Source organism: Quercus lobata, chromosome 3 (genome assembly GCF_001633185.2).
Source record: "Quercus lobata isolate SW786 chromosome 3, ValleyOak3.0 Primary Assembly, whole genome shotgun sequence".
NCBI lineage: Eukaryota > Viridiplantae > Streptophyta > Magnoliopsida > Fagales > Fagaceae > Quercus > Quercus lobata.
The window spans coordinates 70801376-70822978 of record NC_044906.1 but is presented as its reverse complement, the minus strand read 5'-3'; the positions used below and the strand labels follow the sequence as shown (position 1 = coordinate 70822978).

General features: G+C 35.5%; 3 protein-coding genes across 3 annotated transcripts; 1 reads left to right on the top strand and 2 right to left on the bottom strand.

Annotated features, from left to right (window-relative positions):
- Nucleotides 1–704: 704 nt before the first annotated feature.
- On the top strand, nucleotides 705–3823 carry LOC115979544 (putative pentatricopeptide repeat-containing protein At1g69350, mitochondrial). Its single transcript, XM_031101604.1, has one exon. The coding sequence runs from the start codon at nucleotides 1141–1143 to the stop codon at nucleotides 3499–3501; it is 2361 nt and encodes a 786-aa protein (XP_030957464.1). The 5' UTR covers nucleotides 705–1140; the 3' UTR covers nucleotides 3502–3823.
- Nucleotides 3824–4692: 869 nt separating this feature from the next.
- On the bottom strand, nucleotides 4693–8105 carry LOC115978857 (pentatricopeptide repeat-containing protein At2g03380, mitochondrial). The gene is made up of 2 exons (XM_031100734.1): nucleotides 5581–8105; nucleotides 4693–5273 (listed from the first exon to the last, which is right to left on the bottom strand). The coding sequence occupies exon 1, from the start codon at nucleotides 8013–8015 to the stop codon at nucleotides 5862–5864; it is 2154 nt and encodes a 717-aa protein (XP_030956594.1). The 5' UTR covers nucleotides 8016–8105; the 3' UTR covers nucleotides 4693–5273; nucleotides 5581–5861.
- Nucleotides 8106–14148: 6043 nt separating this feature from the next.
- LOC115978856 lies at nucleotides 14149–21312 on the bottom strand. The gene is made up of 4 exons (XM_031100733.1): nucleotides 20796–21312; nucleotides 18202–18437; nucleotides 17050–17869; nucleotides 14149–16574 (listed from the first exon to the last, which is right to left on the bottom strand). Exons 2-4 carry the CDS (start codon nucleotides 18433–18435, stop codon nucleotides 14383–14385), a joined length of 3246 nt encoding a protein of 1081 aa, XP_030956593.1. The 5' UTR covers nucleotides 18436–18437; nucleotides 20796–21312; the 3' UTR covers nucleotides 14149–14382.
- Between the last annotated feature and the right edge of the window lie 291 nt (nucleotides 21313–21603).

Below are 21603 nucleotides of genomic sequence, written 5' to 3'. Positions count from 1 at the left end.
AGTAATAATGGATAATAAAGCAAACTCATAACTATCAAATAATGATTAGAAATTAGAATACAAACCAAGAATAAAAATATTTATTCATTTTCAAACGAACTATTATTATTCAAAGTATGAATGCTCTCTTTATTTTGTAAAGAGTATTTGATTTTTCTTGTTCTCGTATCTTAGCTATGTTTTTTTTCTTTTTCTTTTTTAATTTTTAAAAAATGACATGTTGAGACACACATGCAAAGTGTCTCAGGCGTGTCAAGTATCTTACTCAGATACGACACCCTAAATGAAGTGTGCATACTTCCTATCTTATCCCTAATCCCTTTTTTTAATAAATGAAATTTTAATATTGTTATTAGTAAAAAAAAGAAAAAAGAAAAAAAAAAAGAGTAATGCTTTAGACAATAATTTTCACATTATTTTTTTGCAATAGTTGAATTTGTTTGTTGTTACCACTCATTTGAGTTTACTAATGACATTACTTTATTCTTTTATTATTTAGAACTTACTATGATACTATCTCCATAATTGTAAATTATTTTGTATAATTTTTTTCTAAAATGAAAAAAAAAAAAAAAAAAAAAAAAAAAAAAAAAAAAAAAAAAAAAAAAAGAAAAGAAGAACCTAGCCAGTGTTGTAACTCACTATTCCCCCCACCACTTAAACCCCCGCGTAAAAGGATTTCCTATCACCAGCCACCTCACGTGTAGTTTTGAGTCTTTTGACTAGCTATCGAGAGTAAAAGGATCAATCCTAGAAGGTAGATACATACAGGACGGACCAAAACAACAGAAACACCTAACAAAAACAACCTAAACCAAAAGCACCCTATTCAGAATGGATTTCTTAACAGAGCTTGCAGAAGATCAGCTTCATGTCTTAACCCTTTGCCACCATAAATTCTTGCATTCCTGTCAAGCCAAATATGATACACAGTAGCCTTCAAAGCCAGCTTACCCGACCAAAAGAGAGAGATTGGATTAACAACATCTCTTTCTTTCTTTTCTTGTGTCCCAATGCACTACCATCTCCCCAAAACCCGTTTTTTGTTGTACCATCACTTCCATGCTCTGACATTGAGTTAAGTTCAACTAGACTCTAGAAATAAGTACACCTTTCTTAAGCTGTTCAAAAACAAGAATAATGACACTCTATATGCCTCTATTCAGGTCTTGTACCACTTTAAGAACACTAACCCAACTCCATGCCCATCTCTTTGTCACTGGCCTCCAAAAAGACCCACCTGCCTCCACCAAACTAGTTGAATCTTATTCTCAAATGGGTGACCTCCAAACTTCAAGACTGGTCTTTGAGACCTTCCCTTCCCCAGATTCTTTCATGTGGGGGGTACTTATTAAGTGTTATGTTTGGAACCACTTCTTTGAAGAGTCCATTTCATTGTATCATAAAATGTTGTACCATCAAGTCCAGGTCAATGGATTTATATATCCTAACATTTTGAGAGCTTGTTCTGGTTTTGGTGATCTGGGTATTGGTGGGAAGGTCCATGGGAGGATAATCAAATGTGGGTTTGATACTGATGCTATTGTTGAAACTTCATTGCTTAGTATGTATGGTGAAATGGGATGCTTATATAATGCACGTAAGATATTTGATGGAATGCCGATGAAAGACGTGGTTCTGTGGAGTTCAATTATATCGTGTTGCGTTGAGAATGGAGAGGCAAGTGAAGGGTTGGATTTGTTTCATAGGATGATTTGTCAAGGTGCTGAACCAGATTCGGTGACAATGCTTAGTGTAGCTGAGGCTTGCGGTGACTTGGGTATTCTAAGACTAGCAAGGTTAGTTCATGGTCAAGTTGTGACAAGGGCAATTAAAAGTGAAGGGTCTTTGGATAATTCTTTAATTGTAATGTATACTAAATGTGGTGATTTACATAGTGCAGAGAAGATCTTTCGAAATGTTACTCAACGGCATATTGCTTCTTGGACTGCAATGATTACATGCTACAACCAAACTGGTTGCTTCCAAGAAGCAATAGATGTTTTTCTTGAGATGCAAGAGTCTAGAGTGGAACCCAATTCAGTAACCATGATGGTTGTCATATGTTCTTGTGCTAGGTTAGGTTTGCTTAGAGAAGGGAAGTCAGTTCATTGCTTTGTAATTAGAAAAGCGTTAGATGCTGACCTTGATTTTGTTGGGCCAGCATTAATAGAATTATATGCTGAATTTGGAAAGCTAAATTATTGTGAGGAGGTTCTTCGTGTAATTGGGGAGAGAAATATCATCTCATGGAACATGCTAATATCTCTTTATGCTCAAAAAGGATTGTTGAAGGAGGCATTAGTGGTATTTGTGCAGATGCAGACACGGGGACTGATGCCAGATTCATATGGCCTGGCAAGTTCTCTTTCAGCTTGTGGAAGTGTGAGTTCAATACAGCTTGGATATCAGATTCATGGTCATGTTATCAAAAGAGGTATTTTGGATGAGTTTGTCCAGAATTCTCTAATTGATATGTACTCGAAATGTGGCCTTGTGAATTGTGGATACAAGATATTTGAAACGATTGAACAGAAAAGTGTGATAACTTGGAATTCTATGGTTTGTGGATTTTCTCAGAATGGTAATTCAGAAGAGGCAATCAGGTTGTTTGATCAAATGTATATGAATGGAATTGAGATGAATGAAGTGACTTTCTTAAGTGTAATTCAAGCTTGCTCCCATTTGGGTCATCTAGAAAAAGGAAAATGGGTTCACCACAAGCTCATTACTGGTGGTTTGAAGAAAGATCTTTATGTAGATACATCTCTAACTGACATGTATGCCAAGTGTGGAGATCTTCAAGCAGCCCAAGGAGTTTTCAATAGCATCTCAGAGCGAAGCGTGGTTTCATGGAGTGCCATGATTGCTGGCTATGGAATACATGGTCAGATAAATGCTGCCATCTCACTCTTCAATCAGATGGTAGATTCAGGAATAAAACCAAATGAAGTCACCTTCATGAACATTCTATCAGCTTGTAGTCATGGAGGATCTGTGGAAGAAGGTAAGTTATATTTTAGCTCAATGAGGGATTTTGGCATCAAGCCTAATACAGAACATTTTGCTAGTGTAGTTGACCTTCTAAGCCGAGCTGGTGATCTCAATGGAGCATATGAAATTATCAGATCAATGCCATTTCATGTGGATGCTAGCATCTGGAGTGCTCTGCTAAATGGGTGTCGAATCTACAGGAGGATGGACATGATTAAAAGCATAGAAAGTGAACTTGTAGATATTAGTACAAATGATACTGGATACTACACCTTATTATCTAACATATATGGAGAAGGGGGTGACTGGGATGAATTTGGGAAGGTGAGGTCAATGATGAAAGGTCTAACAAAGGTTCCAGGGTGGAGTACAATTGAACTTGATAAGAGAGTCTACAGATTTGGAGCTGGAGACACTTCTCATTTGCAAACCAATGAAATATACAGGATTTTGGATAATTTTCCAACTTTGGCTCTTGAACAAGGATGTGATGTAGAATATAGATAAGGTCAACATCTAATTTTTCTCCAAGGTATTTTTTACAGTTCACAGTGAGAAGTTAGCAATTGAATTTGGAATAAATCAATATCACTCCAGGAACAACACTATAGATTTTAAAGAACCCTAATGTTTGTAGAAAGTCATTCTTTCATCAACATTGTGCAAGTCAAAGGCAGAGAGACCATCTCACAAAACGTGATTTGCTTTCATTTTTTCATGTAACATGGTTGCTCTTTTACAAATCAAGACATTAAACAAGCTAGTTTTACGTATAGTGCACTATATACATTTTGCTTACTCCTAATTTGGGAGGAAATGAAGGGAAGAAGAGAGAAACAAAGTGTTTCAATTGTTTCAAAATTATGGAATTTATAAAACATGTTCCTTTCTTACCAATTCCTCCAAAGAAGAATGAATTTAACTTTTCCTTTGCCTTTCTTTTGCTCTCCTAACCCTCTTTTTTTTCATGCTCCTTAATTTTGTAAGTTTTGATAAACAATTTTTGTCTCAAAGAGTTCATGCTTTTACATATAATACAAATTTATAGTTTTAGGAAAAAGATTGATATTAACATCATTCTAACATGTATGAATGTACATTTTTCACTATTTGAATTGTACCAGAGTCAAAATCTAAAACATGTTATTCTTGATTTCTTTCTTGAGCATCCCTCCAATATTTAGGAAACCGATACTTCTACTTGCTGGGTAAAACTTGACAAGATTGTCTGACATGTATTGATTCTCTTACTTTCTGATTTTGTTTAGGAGTTGCTAAAAAAAAAAAAAAAAAAATTACAAGTGGAAGAGGAGGGGATTTGAATCCAAATTTTCTAAACAATGTTGCTGACAACAATTTTCATAAATTTTTTCACGACAGTTAATAAGTTTTTATGAGTTCTTAGCTAGACCCACCGCCAACTTTACTTTTTTAACCTACCATTAACAACTTGCCATCCAGGCAATGTCAAAATTTTTTTTTTTTTTGGGTGAAAATATTTGTGTACATAGACTTATTGCAAATTTTCATTATTGAGAAAATCAGACAAAACCACTTAATCAAAAAATTCTTGACAGAGTTGCTAACAAATCAGCGAGCTCTCTTCTAGACATCCTGTACATTGTAAATTAATTTCCTAATAATTTAAATTTTTTCAATTAGAAAACAAGCTGATAAGAAATTAATGTGCAATATGGATTAGCGAATAGATACAGTATATAAAGTATAAATTAATCATTGTATATTTGTATGGGATACAATATGCTTAGAACATTTCAAAAAATAACAAAAAGGAAAATGTTTGTGCCCGGTCTTATTCGATAAACAAAGGTTTCCACATAAATAGATATCTTCCGTCAACTCTTACCACCATCTAATGCCAATTCTGTGTTACCCTTCTTGAACAATGGCTCACAATATCACGTTGAAGTCACCACTGACATTGAAGGCTTGACTGTCACCTCTAAACATTACACACTTTCATGAATGTATTGTAAAGTAAACGTATCATTCTTCATAGCCATGTTAGGTGGTCTTATGCATTTATTGTAAAAGCATAAGACTTTCAGAAAGTTATATCCAGGATTATTATATGTTGAGGTTGCAGAAGCCAGAAAGAATCTTCACAACAAGAATGTCTCTTAGCCAACTCATAAAGCAGAAGTCCCAGGCTCGACTTCTCCCATCAGGCCATCACAATCAGCCGCATAGGAATTGTTCAGGTATACTTGGCACATGTAGGTAGATGTGCTTCCATGTGTCGAGCAAAATAGTCTCACCTACAAGAGAAGATACCCCTGTTAGGCTGTTACCTTAAGAAAAAGTGCATAAAACTGCTTTTATGGGGTCTAAGAAAGGTAGTTGGTAGGCAGCTTCATCCCCAATTCTGAGGAAGCTAATTCTCTAAGGTAGTTGTTTTTACACAACATATCACTTGGGGAGAGGACACTTACCATCCCACCAAGGTCCTAACTCTACTCATGATATCTATAAATTAGAATAAAGTACAGTATAAAGCCTACAATCATTACTATTTTAGTAAATAATTTGATACCCAGCCAAAAAATGTATTTCTTAGATAGATACCTGTGTCTTGAGTTCCTGTGGTTTATCTCATCATGGTGTTAGTAGTATGTACGCTTTAGAGCATCGTAAAGTAACTGTTCCAACTTCCAAGTCATCTCTCAGATACTTTTCAACAATGGTGGAACAAGGCAGTTGGCAACAGTCGAGTGTCAATTTCTGAAAGAACTGAACCTTCTATTATACAACCCCACAAAAATTGCATTCAAGTTGGTAACAATGAGCCTCACAGCTTTGAAAACTCCTTATCATCTTATGGTGTGCATGTATGATAAAGCATATAACTACCAGAGCGATGCAAATTTGGGAAGTGAGTAATCATCACTGATATCCATCTCCACTTGGCTACACCCAGGGGACTTCCTCAATCCTCTTTGCTTCATCAGCTCCCTCACCTGATTAACCTGACTCCATCTTCCATCTGAAGCATACAAGTTACACATGAGGACATAGTAACAAGCTTCATTAGGATGTAACTCTAGCATTTTGCGGATTGCCACTTCTCCAAGATCAAACCTTCCATGGAGTCCACATCCATGGAGAAAAGATCCAAACACACTAACTTCTGGTTGAATTGGCATATTCTCAATAAAATCCAAGGCTTCTTCAAGTCTGCCAGCACGAGCTAATAGATCTACCATACATGCATAATGCTTCATGGAAGGAACAAAATTATAGTCCCGGCACATCAAATTGAAACACCTCCAGCCCTCCCCAATCATCCCTGTATGGCTACAGGCTGATAATATAGTTGTAAAGATCACTTCATTCAGCTCTAAATTTTCTTTCAACATATCACTGAAAAGTGCAAGGGACCCACTACCATCCCCCTGCATTCCATAACCACCAATCATTGCACTCCATGTGATACTGTTCTTCTCTGCCATCCCATCAAAGACTATACGAGCAGACTTCACATCCCCACACTTGGCATAGAAGTTTAGAAGTGCAGTGCCCACATAGACACCAGATGATTGTAAGCCCCCCTTTATGGAGAAAGCATGAAGTGAAGAACCGACTCCAAGAGCACTAAGGGAAGCACAAGCTGAGAGAACACTAACAAGTGTGACCGCATCAGGTGAGATAGAATCTGATCTCATTTGATGAAAGAGTTCAAGAGCTTCATATGCAGAACCAACTTGGGAATACCCTGAAATAATTGAGTTCCAAGTAATCACGTCCTTGACCATAACTGCTTCAAATATATAACGAGCATCTCTGACAGCATGGCATTTTGCATACATATCGATAAGAGTATTCCTCACTGTAGGATCACCTAACCCAAGCTTAATCCCCAGACCATGAACTGAACTTCCCAAATCCAAATTGCCTAGCTGCCCACATGCTGAAAGCACACTTGAAGCCGTAACCGAATTCGGTAATATATCAATCCACTCCTCATCCATAAACAACTTTAATGCCTCACTGGGATGACCACACTGTGCATACCCAACAATCATAGCTGTCCATGAAACAAGATCAATAACAGAAAGCTCGTCAAAGACGGAACGAGCATCTCTAACATCCCCACACTTAACATACATGTCTAGAAGTGCAGTCGCCAAGAAAGAATTAAATTCAATACCATTTTTAATCACATACCCATGAACCCACTTCCCCTGATGTAAAGCTCTTAACTTCGTACATGCAGTGACTAAGCTCCCTACGGTAAACTCATTTCCTTCAACTAACCCTTCTCTCATTCTATTAAACAAGACCAACCCTTCTTCCGGACAATCATTCTGCACATACCCCACAATCATCGACGTCCACGAAACCACATTTCTATCAAGAATTTCATCAAACACCTCACGAGAACTCCCAACCTCTCCACATTTCGCATACATATCCACAAGAGCCGTCAACACGAAACTATCAGGGCTCCCAACCTTAACAATCTGGCAATGTACCTTCCTCCCCTCATTAACATTCCTCAATTCACAACACGCCTTCAACACAATCGAAAACACAACATTATCACACTCTCTGAGGCATTTTCTCAAACAGGTGAAGAACCCAATAATGTCCTCATACAAATCATTCAAAAAATACCACCTGATCATCACTTTCCACGAATAAAAATCTGGGTTCTCTATCTTATCAAAAACCAAACGCGCATTCTCAACGTACCCAAATGAACCGTACATACTAACCAACTTAGTATCGCACGGAAGCTCACCGGTGAGGCCATGCACAATGAGCAAGCCGTGGACTTTCTTGAGAGAATCGATGTTTCGGCAAATACCCAGAAGAGGAAACCACGGATATGAAGAGATGGAGTGCATGGAAGCTACGGCGTGAGCGAGTTCGGGTGGTTCTGATAAGGGTTGCTGATGATAGTGATGGGTGGTTGCATAGGTGAGAGTACGCCATGGAAAGTGAAGGTATTTGGTGAGACTCAGAGAGATGTGTGTACGCAAAGTAGAGATCAGTTTCATTGGTCTGTTTTGGTCATCTGAAATTGTTGGAGAGAAAAAGCTTCGACACTCTCGCCATTGTTTTCCTGTTCTGCCAAGAAAATTGCTGGTTTGAATTTTGTCAAAAGGGTGTGCAGTGGGCCGGGCCGGGCAGGGCAGCTCCTTTTTACTTGGCCCATGGGCCGGGCCCATAATTTCGTTGACCAGTCAACGAGTCAGATTGGGCCAAGCCGCAAGGGAAACCTCGACACATGGCCCTATTAATGGGCAATGTACGTTGGGCCGGGCCAGGCAGCTACTTCTTACTTGGCCCATGGGCCGAGCCACAAGGACATTGACCAGTCAATGGGTCAGATTGGGCCGGATCACAAGGGAAAACCTCAGAACTTGACCCATTAATAGGCAATGTCCATTTTGTCTTTAGTTGACTAAGCTACTACAGGTCAATTTTGTCTTTAGTTGAATGGGCTACTACACTAGATTAAATGGGCTATCCAAGAGTTTTTTTAATGGGCCTTCCTTCTATTTATTTTTCTTTTTTATTTTTATTAAAAGAATCAAAAAAAAAAAATTTAACTTATTTAATTTCAATAATTTTTTTTTAAATAAAGTTTAAATAGTTTTATCACTTGAGATGATTATTCATATTTATTGATAAGTTTTTTTTTTTTTTTTGAGAGAGAGTGATTTCTTATTCAACCATCAAAGACTTTACCAGTTAAGCTAACTAGAACCCACTATTTATTGATAAGTTAAGAGAAATACTATGTTCACAATATTTTCATAATAAATTCTAAGTGACAAGTTGTTATTGACTGTTACTAATAAGCAAAAAAGTAATTTCAATAGTGAGCTTATATTAGCATCAATAATAACTTGTCACCTAGAATTTATTCTAAAAGTATTGTGAACATATCACTTATCAGTTAAAAAATGTAGAATAACTTATTAATTAAAAAAGTAACAGAAAATATAATTTCAAACATAATAAAATAGGGAAAATAATAAATATGACAAACTCTAATTTATTGAAGATTTATAGCCAACTCCAAAATTTTGAGATTAAAACTAATTGCAATCGTTGTCAGCATAAAATAGATTTTTTTTTAAGTAGAAGATAGAATCTTCAAACCAAGATTAGATATTGTTAGACCAAAGATTTGTGAAAATATAATATATAAATACAATTAATTTGCTGATAAATTTCAAATAATTATCTTAGGTATGTGAAGAACATGTGGCTGTGTGCTATACACGTACCTAAACAAATCGTATAGAGCACAATGCATGGCAATATTAAATTGCTGTCGACACTCACCTACTGACTATGATAATACCTGTTTTGCAATTTGTTATTCCCAATTTCTCACGCTTATTCTGTCAGTGTTTGTCATTGAATGATAACTTTATCGTACAATTCAAATGATAATGATAACTTTATTGCAACAGGCTATTCCAGATTTTTCTTAATTATCTTTTTGCCCATGAATGTCTGAATGATTAATAATTGAATGTGCATTTTATTTCTATATTATATTATTCTTTTTAGAGTAATGTGATTTTTTTTTTTTTTTTCTTCTTTGAAGACAATACTTATCCTCATTCAAACCCTTTCAATCTTTACCTTTTTTATATTGAATTGAAAGCTATACTTTCTTTTTACCATGCTTTTTGTAAAGATAAAAAATTGTTTGACCACAAATATAGCAGAAAGGGAGGGGACAAAAAAAAAAAAGCAATAACAATGCGATACTTACTTCGCACGTCATAAAAAATAAATTTAATAATATTTTATGATTGATATATAATAAAAATAATATTAATATTCAGTATTTTGACGATAGTATAATAATTATAGATCAAGATTTATCAAATGAAGGTCACCATCTAACATTTCTTCGTCAAATCTATAATCTACATCCATTATCTTTTACTACGTCGGTTAAAATGAAAGCTTCGTTTTTTATATTCTTTTTAAATTATTTTTAGAGAATCAAAATGAAAGCTTAGTTGATTTATTTAGAATTCTTTATTTTGTTCAAAAAAGAGTCCAGTAGGTGACCTAATTAATACAATAGAATTATTGCTTTCCTAAGAAATATATTGAGAAAAATTATATAAAATGATTTTTTATTATTTGTTTCTTGCTTCCAACACCTATACCAAAGTCAGCATTAATAACTTAATTACAAAGCTAATTAGTCGTAACTTTATCTGCAAGTAAAGAATAGATTCATGAAAAATAATTAAATAAAGGTTAGCAATTCAAAGAAAACTTTCTAGGTTACAAGTGGAGATTATCTCATGCTTGAGTTATAAAGAAGATATAGTCAAGGGTGAGTGACCAATGAAAATGTTTATTTTTTATGTGATAAGGTTTAAAGAAGATATATCAGAAAGATATGGGAGCTAGCTAGAGGGGAAAAATTAAAGAATTAAAGAATTACTCCTTTTTAAATTACCCCAAAGTAATAATAATAACTAGAAGTTCATTTCCCTACATCATCCTTATCTTTTTTTCAAATAAAACAAAAAAAAAAAATTCTTATTAATAGGCATGAGTGAGTGGGCGTGACACCTCTAAATAAAATAAATGGTTTGGTTTAAGGAAAGATAAATGCTCATATAAAATTGCACTTTGCATAAACTTCAAAATGTATTTTAATGTTATGTTCATAGACTAAAACACACATACCATATTTTCTAGTCAAACTATAGGCAAGAGTTCTCCAATGCCCAATCCACGCCATTATTGATGGTGTTAGGCATGTTTAAGGAAATAAAAGCATAGAATGAATCAAACAAGAGAAAAATAAAACAATGACGACTAGAATCTTATAATTCAATTGACACATTTTAATATTTTCAACCAAAATGCATGGGTTTAAATCCCCTATTTGATAACTGAAAAAGATATTAAATTCTGTAAGGATGTGATATAAAACCCATATTTTACCCCCCCAATTCCAATATGTCACATCATCTTATCGCATATTTAAGAATAAGCACAACCACACCAAGTCAATTCTAATACCCAGATATAAATCCAACTAAATTGGGAGTTTATTAAGATATTATTAAGTGTGGTACGATATATTGAATTTTAAATAAGATGCTAATGTAGCAATTTGTTATTGGATGGTATAAAACATGAGTTTTACACTTCATCCTTGCCAAATTCAAACTCAATAAAGAATGGATAAAGGGCGACCTAAATCAGCATCTTCCACCTGAACATAACCATAATGACACCTTATTCGCTAGATCTAGACCTACAGGTACAAAAAATCCATATAAACCATAGCTGTATACCTTGCTCTATCAAAAATGCTAAAAAGCATGGACCGAGAGCTTAAGATTGGATTGGAACCTAGAATCTTCAAGAGAAACAGGAACATATAGAGGGACGATATAAGCAAAGAGGGGGGGGGGGGGGCCCAAAGCAAAAAATGAAAAATGAAACGTAATATTAGGTCCAAGAAAAGGACAGATAAGTAGAAGAAGCAGGAGCAGCACTGAAAGTGGGATGGGGTTTATATGCTTTTTTGCATGACGATAGGGAAAAGAGAGAAAAAAGACAAAAGAAAAAGAGGAGAGAGAGAGAGAGTTGAGAATGAAATGTGATTGGTTGGGAGAGTATCTAGGGGAAGAGAGGACTTGTTGAAGACGACAGTACAATTAAACAACAACAAAAAAAAAAACTCTTAAAATCAACTCAGACACCGACACGCCGACGCATATATTATAAAATATTATATTATGTAAAAAGCCGCACATTTACATACCACACACACACACAGCGTACAGTTGAGAAAAGATTTTCTCGTTCTATGTCGCACGGAATGTCACCCCTCCACGCGCCTTTTCATTCGCGTGCCTTCACATTCTCTCTTTCTATATGATTTTATTTTATTATATATATATATATATATATATATATGTATGAAGTTTATTGGTCCTGAAGTAGACAAATTTCCTTTTTTTTTTTTAAGGGTTTAACTTAAACTTTCAATTTTGCTTTCTGTCTTCAATTTATATATATATAAGGCAGGCTTTTGTCTAGTTTTGATTTTGGAAGGGATCTAAGAGTGCTTTAAGAAGGTTAAAGTCTTTAGTGACAATTAAGCTAAAAGAGCTTTAAGGAGGTCCTACAATTGAGAGCTTTTTTTTTTTTTTTTTGGGGGGGGGGGGGGGGGGAAGACCCTACAATTGACTATTATGCTCTAAAAATATACAAATATTACTATTTAGAACACTAAAGAGATTTTTAGTTAAAAAAACTTTATATGTGAAGTTATACTACTACTACTAACAAGACTCTATAATTAAAGTTATTCTTCCTATAATAATGCCAAATATAGACATAACTTTTTAAAACTCACTTTTTATCTAAAAAAAATAGAAGTTAAAAAAATAAAATAAAATAAAAACAACGTACTTTAAAAGGTGTGTGCAATTTCAAATCACTGTGACAAATGGGCACTACATACAGTTATATTTTTACACAGTTCATTTAAAAAAAAAAAAAATACTCTTAATGAGTGTAGATGTGCATTAATTAAAGCAATTTTTTTTTTTTTTTTATTGAAATTGACCAACTATTTTTTAGGGAGTCGAGCAACATTTAGTTAAATGGGTATTTTTTTATGGGTTCTTTTTTTTTTTTTTTTTGAGAAAAAAATATAGAAATTTACAAATCATTTTAATAGATACCCTTAGTGCAATTTTTAGTAAGCTATTTTAAGAAAGTTTTGACACCACTTTCATCATAAAAAAATTAATTACTTTTTTCTTTACCCAAAAAACAGTTTCTAAAATAGTTTTTTAAATTAATATCCTTAAGTTAAGGCATCGGTTAGTTTTTCCCTTTATTTATTAACTTTTGAATGCTTAATTCCTTCTTAATAGAGTTCACTTTTTTTTTTTAGAGAATTTTAATCTATAGAATCCACTTCTAATGATAATTCTTTATTATCAAATCAAGATAACATTGATTTTTAGTGTAGGTAAGAAATGAACACTAAATCCATTAGAGACTTTGCTAACTGGAACCCACAACAGATTGCACTTGATTCCTCCTCAACAAGTGCAATAGTGCAATCAACATATTCAAATGGAGAAAACAGACAACTGAGACCCTTTTCTAAAAAGGGAGAGGTAATGGAAGTACTTAGAATCACACTAAACAATGTTTTTGTTGGTTAAACTATTCAAGTGGACCAGTTCAGCCGGAACTTTCTAACGCAAAAGGACAGACAATGAATTAAAACCGCTTTATCACCACCAAACACTATGTTAGGCAACCCATCCACAGTGTTTGGCTACATGGGCTCGTGTTACCCGTGCATATCTACACAAACATTGTACCACTTTTTGGTTAAATCCAAAACTTTGGAATAGCTGGTCATTTATGGCAGACCTGCAAAATAGTTTCCCACTTGTTGATTTTCTGGGGCGAGGGAAATGAAAGTAGGAAAAAGTTAGTGGAAATCATTTCCCAACGCAGCATGTTCATTATTATTTTTTTTTGGTTAACATGTTCATTATTATTGTTTCTTTAGCATGGAGGAATGAAAATTGGGCCAACAATGTTTTCCATTGAATGTACTATTCTCATTATGTTGGTAGCAAAGAATTCTTCAATATTAAGCGAATTGTTTATCAGAAAAGTGGAACATGATGCCATTTACAGTCTTGCTGGTTATAGTCAACACACTGTAAAACACTTTGCAGCACAATCATTTTAGATAAGTGAAGTTTGTTGGCCATCAATTTTGGCTCTTCGTCAGATTCATGGTGACTTAAAAATCAATGTTACATGTGGAAAGCCTAGTCCATAGGACATCCATTTTCCATAAGAAATCTCTCTCCTAAACAACCAAAAAAAAAAAAAAAAAAATTCCCAAAATTTTGGGATCATCTATGGATCCTCAACAAAATAATCAAGATTTGCCAAATATAGTCCCAAAAATCTCTCCTAAACCTTTCGAGGAATCCTTTGTTTTTCCACATATTAGCATGCTTCAACTTGACATTCTTAGCCATACATATTCATTACAACCCTGGCAATTGGACAAGCAAATATGAAGTAGCAAAAACTAATAATGAGAAAACCACCCCTAGAACCAAGAATGGTAGCTGTGCACACACCAAGTGAAGGAATGCTATTATATATCCCGGAAGAAATTATACAACATTATTTATGATAATACAAAGTTGGTAACCACTCAAAGACAGATAATCAAGCAAGCCCAAATTTTGAGCTAAGAAATGTACAAAAGGCAGTCCCCACGGCTCAGTACAACCTCATCCCCCAAAGCCAGAGAAACAACTCCTCACTTGCCTCTATAAAATTCTAAATTAATAAATCAAAGACTCTTCCCATTGATCAGGTTAAAGGGATAGATGGAGGATTACCTGCAGGGCATCTTTGCCGGCGGGGTCGTCTAGTTGTCTTCCCCCACCCTGTTAGGCTTCTATCCTCCAGTCCCACTTCAATATTATTAAGCTGCTGTATCAGCGGAGTGCAAGCGGGGCTTGTTGGCACGGTAGGTGAGGAGCTTGCCACTGACCGCCGCCTCCCCCTTCCACACCCATTTCTAGTAGAGCTCCTCCTTGTCAATCCTGAATGCCACAAATGACCTGTTGCTCGCATCAGCCCCCCAAATGTCTGAAGATCTTCTGTTACCTCATGCCTTGACAGAGAAGCAAGGCCTGGAAGGATGTCCCTTTGGAAGTCCCTCCGCTGCCTCCCTCTCCTTGCCTGGCCCTTCCTTGGCCGATTTGGTACTAAAGTGGTTCCAGTGTCCTCCAGCTTTAGGTTTTCAGGAACCAGAGGTTTAGGCATATAATCTTCTTCCTTAGTATCCATTAGTTTTAATGTCATGGACTCAAAGTAATCACTCCCTTCAGAGGAAGATTCTTCATTATCCTCACCATCTTTGACTCTCAAAAGAGTATCGAACTTGCTCTCAATGTCATCTCCGCATGAGGAAACTATCTCCACAAACCAATTAAGACGGTCCATCATAGAAGATTCTGATTGATTGCAAGTGGCATTATCAATCTGACTGTGCAGAACAGATGATGAGATGGCAATCATTGCCTCAGCTGCTACCACCATAAGTTCATCCAATGGCTTCTCAGCTTTGTGTTTTGGAGATGGTAAAGGAGGATCATGCTGCTTTTCTGCAGCTTCTTCAGGAATGACATCCTCCTCAGCATCAACAACTACAGGGGCTTCTAAGTCTATCCCTGCTGAAATCTTCACACGAGCGCTTGGAGTAGAAGGTGCCAAGGATGCTTCATCATCACTTATACAGGAATTCAAATCAATGTTATGTCTGAGACTGGAAACGTTTGCATCTCTTTTCTTATCTTTAATCAGAATTTCTGTTGCTATCTGATTGCCCAAGTCAGGAACTGCAGGTTCACAAGGCAAGTTTATATCAAGGACTCTATTCTTCCCATTATTCTCCACAACTTCACCTTCTGATAGGAGAGGAAGGGACACAGAAGGGGAGGTGAAAGAATAAGACTCATTCTTAGAAATATGAGACTTTTCAAAGATGGGAAACCCAAGAATTTTCTTATTACTTGGGTAGTCACCTATTTCAATCCTCTTCACTTCAACATCATTAGAACATGAAAATGATTTTACATTCTGCGTAAAAATTTGATTAGCCCCCTTTCCAATTTCATTTTTGTTGGGCAACTGGTTTGGTGAGGATTGCAAGAAACTCAGATCCTCTTTGTTTGAAATCCTCCCAGCATTGGAGGCCTCATTCTTAGGAGCAAAATTAGGTCTTAGCCATGGCAAGGCTGCAGGATGGTCTTCATGCCTTTGTCCTCCACCAAAACCTTGCTGTGGAGGTACTTTGTTGGTTGAACTGTTTGAAGGCACCACATAGTTCTCGTCTTTTACAGATTTCATGTCTGTGCAATCTGAATCTTTATAGTACTTTGCTAAACCATTATTAATCAACTGGGCAGGAGCTCTATTATTATCATTACTGCAGTTCTGGTAGCTGATTGATGAAAGGTGAATCGGTAGTTCCTTGGAGCCGGATGAGGACCCTTGGTAAAATCCACTTCCGTTAGGAAATTCGCTTCCAAAACCTGGGTTACATCTAGAATTGCTCTTTAGATGCCAGGCATCTCCCAAAAATCCATTGCTTTGAACTGATGATTGAGAACTCTTACTCAAGGTAGCAGATGAGTTCAAATATGGTTGTTTTTGAACTGACATTGACTTCTGGCTTAAGTTACTACTTGATTTTTCCCAAGATGAAACCGAGTGAGACCAAGACTTGGACAAGTCGGAAGGAGCAATAGGATATGAACTAGGTATATGAGAGACCACAGTTGACCCCAGATGCTTATTACTGGAGATCTCGTGACTTCTATCAGTCATATCCAAACCACAAACTGTTCTTTCACTCCACAATCCTGCCTTGCTTTGATCAGTTAGATAGTAAGCAGAAGGTTCATGAGCTTTGTTTAGCAAAACTTGCAAGGGTTGGGAAGATATTTCAGGTTGAAGACCTTGAGAAGTAGATTTCATGTTGCTTTTCCCATTCCCTGAAAATAAAATCACAGCCATATGAAAAATTATCTAACCCAATGGAACATTCCTACCAGACATGTAACTTAAAAAATATTGTTCTAAACTGATGGTTTGTTCAGGAAGTCCCTAAAACTCTTTATTTACCTAGCTCAAAATTTTTCTTGCCAACTAGATGCATGTTCTATTGTAATCTTAAAATATTATGATCCTTCCACTCCAAGAACTTCAATCTAAGTTCTTTGGCTTTATCCTAGTTTTCTCTCTTTATATTCCTGATAATTGTGTAAGCAAAACTAGTTCTAAATCATAAACAGTCAGGATAAATTAAAAACATAAAACTGCAAATACTTTCTTTAAAAACAGGATTGAGTGACTGTATCTGTAAGCTTGTGAGGTACAATGGCAAAAGCAAAACAAAGTAGGGGAAAATGCAGATTCAAAGAGGACCAAGTTAAGGAATTCTGATGCAACTTGACGAAGAAATTATACCTGCTTCAAGCACATGAGAAAACCATCCTTTTGCATTTCCATTGTTCTCTAAGTGCCGGTTGTCTCGAGTCCCATTATTGCTTCCATGATGGGAGTTGAGTGAAATTCCCTTTGGCAAACTTAGAAGCTGTGAGTTTGGTCTAGCAGACATATCAGGGCCTTGAATCTCCTGGAGACAGGCACCACGGCCCAGAAGATCAACATATCCAGAAGCATTTGTTTCTTCAAGCTGAATAGGCTCATTTAAGTCAGCCAAACCATTTCTGCTCTTTAAACGTGAATCAGATGTCAAAGCATCTCCTTGAAAGCCAGTCTTCCCACCATTGTCACGAAACAGCTTTACACCATTCTCAGGAGCAACTTTATGATTTCTATTAGAAATACTACCTGACATGGCAGATACTTTTTCTTCGCTGAACTGTTCCCCTTCTTCAGTATCAATGTATTCATCAGCTGGAAGTTGGAGATCAAACATTTTTCTTCTAACCTTTGTGGGTCTGGAATCCTGCATCTCTAAATCCTTTGAAATGCCCCCATTTTGGGATGGAAAATGACCACCTTGTGCACTGTGTCCTTTCATCGAACTCATAGGAGAATGAATATCCTCAGCAACTGTAACAGATGGTCTAGCACAAGCAGAGTTCACCATAGGGAAGCTGGGGACATGCCATCTCCTAGCGTCTTCAGATGTAATTTGAGATGCTAAGGGACTTGATGATAATGATGGCTCAATAGGCATCCGGTTTTTATGTAGATCTTTCCTCCTGAATTCATCCATCAAATCCCTCTGTATTCTGTAAAGGCGATGCAGTTCATTCACCTGGATGATGACAGAAATTCAGATATATCTAATAATCCAAGTTTTTACAATTTGAATAGAGTAGATAAGCAAACAAGACTCGACTTAACTTTGATTAACCCATATCAAAAGAAGGTCCTCTACACAAACTAAATAGACCCAATTGATTGAACCACTAATGTGCGTTTGGTTTAACTTTTTGGAGGAGTTTATTTAGCTTATTTGCTCATGTATAGTTTTTTTAAAGCTCACTTTTCCTAGGTACATGTACTTTTGTCCACTTTCAGCAAATAAGCAAAAAGCTAATCCAAACGCACATAGGTATCTGCAAGGGCCAAAAAATATTTGAATACCTGATTTTTGAATATTTCCTCATGCTCAAGCATTGTCTTCTTCAATTCATCCTTATCATAAGGTGGATATAGATCTGTGGAAGCTCTCGGCAAAAAGCCATTATAATACTGCCCATTTGCTATTGTTTTATCTCCATAATAGTGGGGCCAGCTACAACTGTTAGAATTCTCATTCAGATCCCTCATTGGATAATATCCTGGCCAATCACTTTTAAACTGCACTTTTGTTCCCATTCCTGAAAATCAATGAAGAAGTATTTTTACAATGAAACGTAGCATGCATAACAATCATAGAAAAAATATTTATTTTAAAAGAGAAGAAGAAAGACATAGAAGTAACAATAACTATATTCTTTCATGTAAAGTTTCCCAATTAGCAGAACTGCTCACTGTAGTTTTTAGTAAGAAAAAACAAAAAACCAACAACATTGGCTGATAACTATATACATACAGGAAAACAAGAATTTTCTTCTACAAATTTCTCATATAAGAAAACAAATTTCATTTGATATCTTCAAAAAAGATAAACTTTTTACAATCTTGGCTTATAGAAACTGCTTTTTTAGCACCCATAAACCATCACTATTGCATGAATCATCTCCCTACCCCGATTCCAAAACAAAAGGAATCAAACACAGCACAGGCCACTTTGAAGTCACTAGATGCTTTGCGGTGATTGATATGGGTATGATGATCCTCTGAATGTTTGTGCACAAATACAGCCAAGTACTGTTAACATGCACAGACCACAATAGTCTGGAGAATGAATGGATGGATAAATGGCTGTGATGCTTGAATTGACTTAATTCTTCATGCAAGGGCAATCTACAACTAGAAAAGCAAGCTATGATTGCTGCAGGAACTAAATGAGCCATTAGGCATGTTTATAGGAAGTGGAAACATAAAAGGCGACACTAGTTCACGGGTGTGCTTGATTCAAACACCAAGATCTCATTTTGTATGAGGACAGACATCACTTTTTATTTGTTTGCCTTACCATTTCCCAATATTTTCCAAGATTTTCCCCAGTAATATTTTAACGGTTCAAGTTTCCTAGTTAAGCTAGATACACATTGATCGCTTGCTTCTTTGTTCTATATCTATTTATAAATTTCATATCCTAAATCTTCTTCAATGAACAACTCCTAAATTATGTTATTCCACATTCACTAACTCCATTCCCCTACATCACACGACCTTATAGACCTAAAATGCAAATTAATACAGCAGAAGTCATCCTAATTCCTCTTTACTAAAGAAATTCAAGAATCTCTTCCCTCCGCAAACTTCATATTAAGCATAAAGAGAATCTACAATCTGAGTACTTCAAGAAACTTAGAAGAATAATGTCACCTCTTTTAGCTTGGCCTAGAAGGAATAGAGAAGTTTTTTTTTTTTAAGGAGGGGGGGATGGGGGGGGGGGGGGGGTTGTTGAGGACGCGAGGGGAATGAGGGAGAAAGGGAGCACTACAACATCAAACTATCTGAAGCACCCTATGCCAAAATCCAGCTACACATAAAGGGGAAACACAGTAAAATATTAGAAGTTCTTGCACCATCAAAGGAAAAACGTAAACATACTTTCCTTAGCATGAATAAATGATGATAAAAAGTAGGCATTCTGCATATCATGAACATGCTTACAATAATTAGTGGTGCTTATAAAGCATCTATAATTATAAATACAATCATGGACCAACACTTCAACTGATATCCGATGCTTTGCTTTCAGAACAACAAAAGCAATAATACAAAAGTACCTTCCTCGCATGCCACATTGATATTAACCATTACACTCAGACCAAATTCAATATAATGCTCTCCAAGAATAGCAATTTATATTTCTCATTGACTTGGGGAAGTCACAAGAAACTTAAGGAACAATTCCATAATACCGTAAATACAACGGAAATGTGCAACAGCATAATCCAATTTAAGTGGTCGGGTTTCAAGGGTTACATATTTGACAAGACCAAACGCTCATCATAAGAGAACCTCCATGAAAACCATAATGAAATTGAACCCATAGAATTGTTTCCTTCACAAAAATTTAATCTACAATGAATGCAATACTTAATCACCATAGGCTTTTCATATCACACAGAAATCCTCAACATCGAACCCCAAAAAAATAAAATAAAATAAAAACCAACATACTGAAATTTAAGAAGCCTTAAGATTAAAAAGGAATCTACATCAGTAATCAAAGTGAATAGAGCAGATCCTATCTAGTTACAATCTAAAATTAGCCATTATAAGAAAATATTAACAGCACTACCTACCATAACAAGTACTATATCACCAATCGAATCTTGATACCCATCCAACCAATTCAATAATTTTTTTTTTTTAAAAGGCACATAATTAAATATCAAAAAGGAAAATCGGTCAAGTGTATAAGCTGCAATGAAACAACAATCACAAATGCACAAATACAAAGCCAATAGCCAACAATTTAGCACACTCAAAAATAGCAAAACAAAGTATACAAAATAAAACAAAGTAAAACCCAATTAACCAAATCATCAAGCAAAACAAACCACAAAATCAATTTACTTAGAAAGTGAAAGAAAAATAAAGATACAAAAATTTACCTTAGACCCACATCCTCTTATCACCTATCTCCTCAAGAATCCAGCTTGGATTGAATCATTTCAACAGAAAACCTCCACATCATGGAAAATTGAAAAAATAAAATAAATAAAAAAGTCCCCAAGACTCTCTCTTTCTCTCTCTCTCATCACTAAGACCAAAGCAACAACTAAAGATAAAAACAGCAACAATTACTTAGCAAAAAACAAAGTGGGTGTTTTTGCAACACCATTGAAGAAGCTTAGATCGTCAACAGATTGAAGAAAAGGTGGAGATTTCGATCTGCTGGGCCACTCTCTTTCTCTCTCAAAGAAATGGGAGTTTAGACAGAGAGAGAGAGAGACAGAAAAGAAAATTTCTTTTTCCTTTTTTTTTTTCTTTTAGAGAGAGAAAGACTGAGAAAGAGAGAGAGAGAGATCCCAGATAAGAAATCTTCACACAAACAAACGACCTTCTAAGAACAGTGACATGAAATTTGTCAACATCCGGTCTCTTTTTATTCTCTGCTTTTTCTTCACTTCTCTCTCTCTCTCTCTTTCTCTCTCTACAAACACACTCTATTTCATTTTACATTTATATATATATATATATATTTATTATAAATAAATGAAATTCATTTCTGGGTTTTTGAGGTAATGAAAAGAAATGTTTATTTCTAGATTCTCTCCACCTTCCTTGCTTTTGGAACTAAAGATATTAAAAAAATGATATTATTTTTTTTAACCTATTTAACAATTTGAAAAGTCTAACACGTATTTATCATGAATAATGCTACAAAGTAACAGACACAATCTTTTTCATTTAATAATT

What these genes read in the sequence shown, in the direction of transcription:
- LOC115979544 (XM_031101604.1), top strand. Translation starts at nt 1,141, where the DNA reads ATGACACTCTATATGCCTCTATTCAGGTCTTGTACCACTTTAAGAACA.
- LOC115978857 (XM_031100734.1), bottom strand. Translation starts at nt 8,015, where the DNA reads ATGAAACTGATCTCTACTTTGCGTACACACATCTCTCTGAGTCTCACC.
- LOC115978856 (XM_031100733.1), bottom strand. Translation starts at nt 18,435, where the DNA reads ATGGGAACAAAAGTGCAGTTTAAAAGTGATTGGCCAGGATATTATCCA. An exon ending in AGGAAATATTCAAAAATCAG is followed by an intron (nt 17,870 to 18,201) that starts GTATTCAAATAT and finishes GTCATCATCCAG; the next exon opens with GTGAATGAACTGCATCGCCT. An exon ending in TTCTCATGTGCTTGAAGCAG is followed by an intron (nt 16,575 to 17,049) that starts GTATAATTTCTT and finishes TTTTATTTTCAG; the next exon opens with GGAATGGGAAAAGCAACATG.